The sequence below is a fragment of the Podarcis liolepis genome, assembly GCF_965112155.1.
Source record: "Podarcis liolepis genome assembly, chromosome: 3".
Lineage (NCBI taxonomy): Eukaryota > Metazoa > Chordata > Lepidosauria > Squamata > Lacertidae > Podarcis > Podarcis liolepis.
Window position 1 is genome coordinate 113,520,646 of NC_139557.1, and position 6,187 is coordinate 113,526,832.

A 6,187-nucleotide genomic window follows, 5' to 3' on the forward strand; every position below is an offset into this window, starting at 1 on the left:
GGATAACAGAATCAGAGACTTGTAGGGTTGGAAGGGAATACAATACAGTGGTACCTCGGGTTAAGTACTTAATTCGTTCCAGAGGTCCGTTCTTAACCTGAAACTGTTCTTAACCTGAAGCACCACTTTAGCTAATGGGGCCTCCTGCTGCCGCCGTGCCGCCAGAGCACAATTTCTGTTCTCATCGTGAAGCAAACTTCTTAACCTGAAGCACTATTTCTGGGTTAGCAGAGTCCGTAACCTGAAGCGTATGTAACCTGAAGCGTATGTAACCCGAGGTATCACAGTAATGGCATCCCTTTGGCCGGTTCTTTCTGCCCTCCTAGTTCTAATGTTCTTCAAAGGACTCATCAGGTGACAAGGCATCAGTGTGGTATAAATATTCCTAAAATATCATATACCAGTTGATGGGGGCAAAGCTACTCCTAACATGCCAATCTTGTGTCGCATAGTTACAGCTGTTGTGGCTATGCATATTTTTGGGTAACTTTTGGTGACCTCCTGATGGCAGCCAAAACATATGAGCTAGCTCTTAGTTATTTGAGTTAATCAACACTTTCTCTATTAAAAAAAACCCACAGTATGATGACTTTACAGAATGGCGTGGTTCACATGTCAAAGTAAGCCAAGCCATGTTTTACTGGGACCAGAGGAATGTGTTAGCTCCCAGAGGGAAGCTTATGCCTGCTTCTTTCACCCCAGTCCTTTTTTTAGCACAGTGTGGTGTGGCAACTAAACCAAGGTTTGGCTTAGCATGTCATGGTTAATGTAGCCAACCAGGACCATGGTTAATGTAGCCAAGCTTTGTCCTGTCGTTAACAACCATGGTTAAGGAAGAGAGTATTGGCAAAACCTATTGGCGCTTTGCAACTTTCTGACTAGTTGCAGGACCTTAGCCAGACCTAGCAGAGCACACGCAGAATCCATGGAAGCAATTGGCGACTTGGCTGCAGACAGGATAGATGAAGCAGGAACCAGGCACTTGTAGTTAGGTGTTTATTATATACAGTGGACTATTTATAGGAACAGAACGCAGATCTTTTGCTAGCTCTCTCTGACACGACTCACAACTCCTACACTGACACACAGAACTCTGAACCTCTGAACTCCTGAACTAACACATTCCAGTTAGTAGGCCATTAATTATCACTCCCTTGAAAGAGCTTGACCAATCAGGGAGCTGTCTGCATGTCTCTGTTATCACCAGGCAGACTTACTCCTTCAGATTGCCTTCTGGCTGGCTGCCAAACCTTAATTGGCTCTGTGTGAGTAGCTGCACATACACAGTTTCCCAACAGAGAGCCCATGACCACGATTTCCAGTTTGGACAACACACTAAGAAAGTGGATGTGTGCTTCCCTTCAGGAACCATCATGTCTGTGCCGATCCAGTGAGCCATGGTTTTGTTTACCAAGATGTGCAAAGAAGGCTAGTAAGCCTCTGTTTAGAATGTGTAGGGTTGTGTGACTAACTGCTGGTTCCTGGCGAAATCTACTGACATGCTTTTCTCTTTCTGTTTTCAGGTTGTGTGGAGGAAACTTGGAGATGCTGTCGGCTCGTGTCCTGGAATTAGGCAACACTTGTCTGGAAACCAGTACAAAGGGCCTATGTGAATGGATATTTTTTTAAGGAACAAAGGAACAATTTCAGCTACTGTTGGATTTCGTCTTGTCAAAGCAACCTCTTTCCTAACAATGAGACAACTTCATTCATGCTCTGTGATCACCTCTGGAAACTGGATTGCTCTCCCCGCTCCCTCCGTTCCTGCAAGGACTTTGGCGAAAAGTACCCGGATCTCATCACACTCAATATATATTCTGACTAATCCAACTCTGCTTCTGCCATGAGCATTTACAGTGTATACGACCAGGAGGTACTAGCTGATAATTCCGAAGGCTGTTAAAATCTGCCGCTGGAGGAGAACCCCCATGGAAGAAGTGTTTAATGTGTTGGCCTTTCTGTGACATTTCCCCAGGAGCTTTTCACCAGATTGGAAAGATACCTACAAACTGTGCCTTTTGGCCATCCCAGTTTGGACAGTTAGGTTCTCCTGGTAGCTCTACACCAGGGTGTGTTAAAAAAAAAAAAATGTTAGTTAATATGGTGCTTAGGCAGATTGCAGCTGAAACACTTTCCTTTGTAGAGTAATTGCATTCTGAGGTGCTAAATATAAGACCTTCAAGTCTCCTAACCAGCCAGTAGTGTAGCAAAGAAAACAACAGCACCAAAACTGAGCCCCGCCCCCCACCCGAAACAAAAAGAATTCATTTGTTTTCATTCGTTTTGGCAAATGTCTTCCGAAGAGGTGGCATTTCTCCTCTTAAGAGAAGGCATTCCTCTCTTAAGCTTGAAGGCCAATGCTGAGGCAACCCCAGGAATGGAGCAGCGATGAGTCTGTCTTGTAAAGAGCGGGAATTCCCTCTCTGAGAGACCAGATAGATCAAGGAGCTGGGCTGATGGATGGGCAGTCTCCCAGCAAAGATCAGGAGCCTAGTTGCTAGATGGCAGTAGTGCGATATTAGGGAGTCTGATTTGGGATCAGGTATGTTCTGTGTTTTACCAGGCACAAGCCGAAGAGGCAGTCCAAAAAAGTAGGAGAGGGTTGTGCCAGGGAGGCCCGTTGGAGGAAGAGAGATGAAGCAAAGGCAGTGGAGGACTTCTAGAGTTTTGGCTTCCAGAAGTTCACCAGGGTAGAACAGAAGCTGGCGAGGGGGTGGGGAATTCTGCTAGATTCACTTGCTAGGCCAGCGGTTCTCAACCTGTGGGTCCCCAGATGTTGTTGGACTACAACTCCCATCATCCCTGAGCTCTGGCCTTGCTAGCTAGGGGTGATGGGAGTTGTAGTTCAACAGCATCTGGGGACCCACAGGTTGAGAAAGGCTGTGCTAGGCTTTTCACGCTGGCCAGGTGCTAAAGGCTTTTTCCAGGTCCAAAGAGCCCCAGTTTCCAGCTCCTCGTGAGGATTGCACATACCTGCTCATACATTATACAGAGCATCCAAGTTAATTCCATAGATGCTGTTTAGATGTCCAGAAACTTAACCTTGATTCTAGATCAGGCTTCCCCAAACTTGGTTCTCTGGCTGTTTTTGGACTATAGTTCCCATCATCCCTGACCACTGGTCTTGCTAGCGAGGGAAGATGGGAATTGTAGTCCCAAAACAGCTGGAGACCCAAGTTTGGGAAACCCTGTTCTAGATTACACATTGGGGTGGAAGTCATTGTAGCATTATGACAATCATTCCATCAGGGCAAGCATTTCAGTTTGGGAGGCCTTTTCCTGCTCCAGTGCACTCTTTGAGGGGGTCTCCTGACCCCCTCCCCAGAGCCAACTTGAGGAGTGCACGGGGAGTACAGGGGTGGGAAGCCCCATTGCACTTATGGAAGTCATGGTGCTGCTTTCTGCTAGTCTTGGATCTGCCCCTTAAGACCCTGGCACATATTGATGATTCTGCACCAGACCCTGGTGTCTGGGACTCTGTGGGGTCCTCCTTGCTGCCTCTCTGCTTGCATTACCAGGGGAAGGAAAGAAGGGAGGACTAAATTTGTGGCCTGAAGATCTTATGAAGTGTTTTAAGGCACTGAATGCTCGGTGTCTTTAGGGCAAGTAGACCTTAGTGGTGCTGAAGTGGCCAGCTACTCAGGATGTAGGGGAAGCAGCCAGTACTTCTGGGAAATCATGTTGCTCTTGCTGCTTTTGATGAGTAATCTGAGTGGCCAAAGGCAGTGGAGAGGACCTAGTTTGAGGTCTCCGGGGCATAAGCTTCATCAGAGCTCTTATTCCAGCAGAAATGTGGTGCATCCTGGGAAGTCCAACCCCATGGAATGATGCACCCTGAGAAGTTCAGCTTCCACGGTGGCCAGCTGTTCTGAATGCACCAGGTGTGCATGAAAGCATCTGAGGTCCAAGATCCTGGTTCGACCCTCTGGCAACTTAGCTGGATGTGTGTGCATGCACACATGATTTACAACCCATCAGTTCCAGCAGGTTTTGGGCTTTCAGGCCTGGAACCCTCTAAAAGGCCTGATTCCTATTAACTTGAGGCTAGATCGTAGATAGTTTGGACCCATGCAGTGCAGACAACCAAAAACAGAGAGTGCGAGCTGAACCGCATGGCTGTGTTCCAGGTCACACAATGCTCTAGAAGGCCTGGGACAGGTTAGTTGGCTCCCGCATGTGGAGTGAACAAATTCCTCCCCTCCCCTAGTCCTGACTCCTTATTATGACATAGTAAGTATGCTCCCATGTAGATGACATCACAGCTGTTAGCTTTAGAATGCTGCCTGGGTTTCCTTGACTCCCAACATATGAACCCATTTTTCTGTGCCACGTAGAAGCTGTCTACAACACCTAAATAACAATTGTCCGTGCTGGATGTTCCTGGTTTCCTGGTGCTGTCTTCTGCTGTGCTATTGCAGAGCCCTGAGTTGAGTTGTGACGTCAGAGAGCACAACGAACCAAGCCTCAAACCTGTTGAAAAACACACGCCTTCCCAAGCGCTTCTTTACTCGTCCCGTTTGTGGGCTTTAGAATTAAATATTTGAAGCCTCCACTCTGCCAAATCCTGCCAAGGGTCCTTTCTGAGTACTGAGTGACTTCCTTCATCCATTTCCTTGACCACACAAATATTTTGCTTCACAGGAGTCTATAAGAGCTTATCAAGGTAGCGCTATATTTATGAGAAGAAGAAGAAGAGAAGAAGAAAGCTTTTGTTGCTGATGGTCGCATCTTTTCAAAGCAAAGGTTGAATATTCTCAAAAGCATGTCCTTCCTTCATCCAAGGTTTTAAACTCTTGTCCGTTGTGCCTGAGTTTCTGGACCTGGGTGGGCTTACGTTGACATTTCTCTCTCTCTCTCTCTCTCCCCCCCATTTCCCCACCCCCTCCATATGCCATTAGATTGTGTGTATTCAGCTCTGATAGCTATTTTGTGTATATCTCAAAATGCAGCAACAGTTTCTCGTATGAATGTGCAACAGGCTTGTGAATAGATGCTGTTGCTTTGACTTTCTAACCATAGCTGAGTATTTAAAGCAAAAAAGCAAACAAAACAAAACCAAGGCAAACATAGGAATGCAACAATTCCCCTCCCCCTTGATTAATGAGATTGGGTTGCCCAAGCTTATATCCTCCCCTCCTCTCCCCCTGCCAGATGGGCTTTGTTACATGTTGTGTTATTGATCTGTGGGTCGTGGAATGTGGCGGCGCTGTGTCGGTACAACCCTTTGGCCCTATACATGGTAGCGCAAGCGTAAATTGGCTACCCGTTTTCTAGAAGGAAGAAGAAGAAGAAATCACAAAGGGATTGATTTGTTTCAGTGGCTCGGTCACTTTGCTAATTTTTTCCTTTCCTTTCCCCACCCCCCCTTTTTAACGACGTCATGCTAATGAAAACCACCACTTCGGCTATTTCTCTTTAAATTGTTGTATTCCTATAATCGTGCGAGGAACAAACGGCGAAAAGAAAAGAAACCCTCAAAAGAAATTGTGCTTGCAGTCAAGGGCTGGGTCCAAAGAGCTGTTTTTGAGTTTGTCCAGGGAGGTTGTCTGACTATTTTTCATTGAAGAGCTGTCCTTCCCAATCCCATATTGCAAACTGCTTGGAAAACGCCCTTTGGCTGTAGAAGTAGCTTGCTGCTGGGGCAGGTGGAGGTCCTGTTCGAGGAAGAAAAGTCCAAAACCTCAAATCCCCACAATCCCATGAGAGTTTGGATCCAGTTTTGTGGTTCTTTGGATCCCAGCCACGCCCTGCGGCCGCTAATTTGAGTGATGCTGGTCTTTTGCCACGACGTGTATGTAAATTTTGATACTGTATTAAAGCTATTTTTTTACAATTCACCATATAATGGGGGTGCCAGGCATTGTGTGTTCCATCTTAGCAACGGTAATAAATTATTTAATCTCACGCTCATTCGCTTGCTTGATTTTGGCACTGGACTCAGCCTAACGTGGGTCGTGGAAAAAACAAAAACTCCACTTTTATTTATTTTTAAATTAAAAGTGTTATCTGTTTGATTATTTATTTGGAGTGTGTGTATCATACCCTCCGGCCCCGGAAACTCGCCAAGTGGCCGAGAATGATGGCAAACATAATCAGTCAACTCACTGACACTGCCAACGTCTATGTGGACACCCAACTGTTGCTTGCCCTTTCATTCCTCTATCAATTTTCACTTAAAAGCCTTCAA

At 46.2% G+C, this 6,187-nt stretch overlaps 1 protein-coding gene across 5 annotated transcripts in view; it reads left to right on the top strand.

Moving 5' to 3' along the window:
- Positions 1 to 5,904, top strand: part of CCDC85A (coiled-coil domain containing 85A) — a 149,355-nt gene extending 143,451 nt beyond the window's left edge. For 4 of the 5 annotated variants that reach the window (XM_083494592.1, XM_083494590.1, XM_083494593.1 and 1 more), the window contains one exon: positions 1,524 to 5,904. In XM_083494592.1, the coding sequence (XP_083350718.1) occupies positions 1,524 to 1,573 (50 nt within the window). In that variant the 3' untranslated portion in view covers positions 1,574 to 5,904. The remainder of the gene's footprint in view (positions 1 to 1,523) is intronic. The other variant, XR_014523564.1, reaches the window with a different exon arrangement.
- Positions 5,905 to 6,187: the final 283 nt, after the last annotated feature.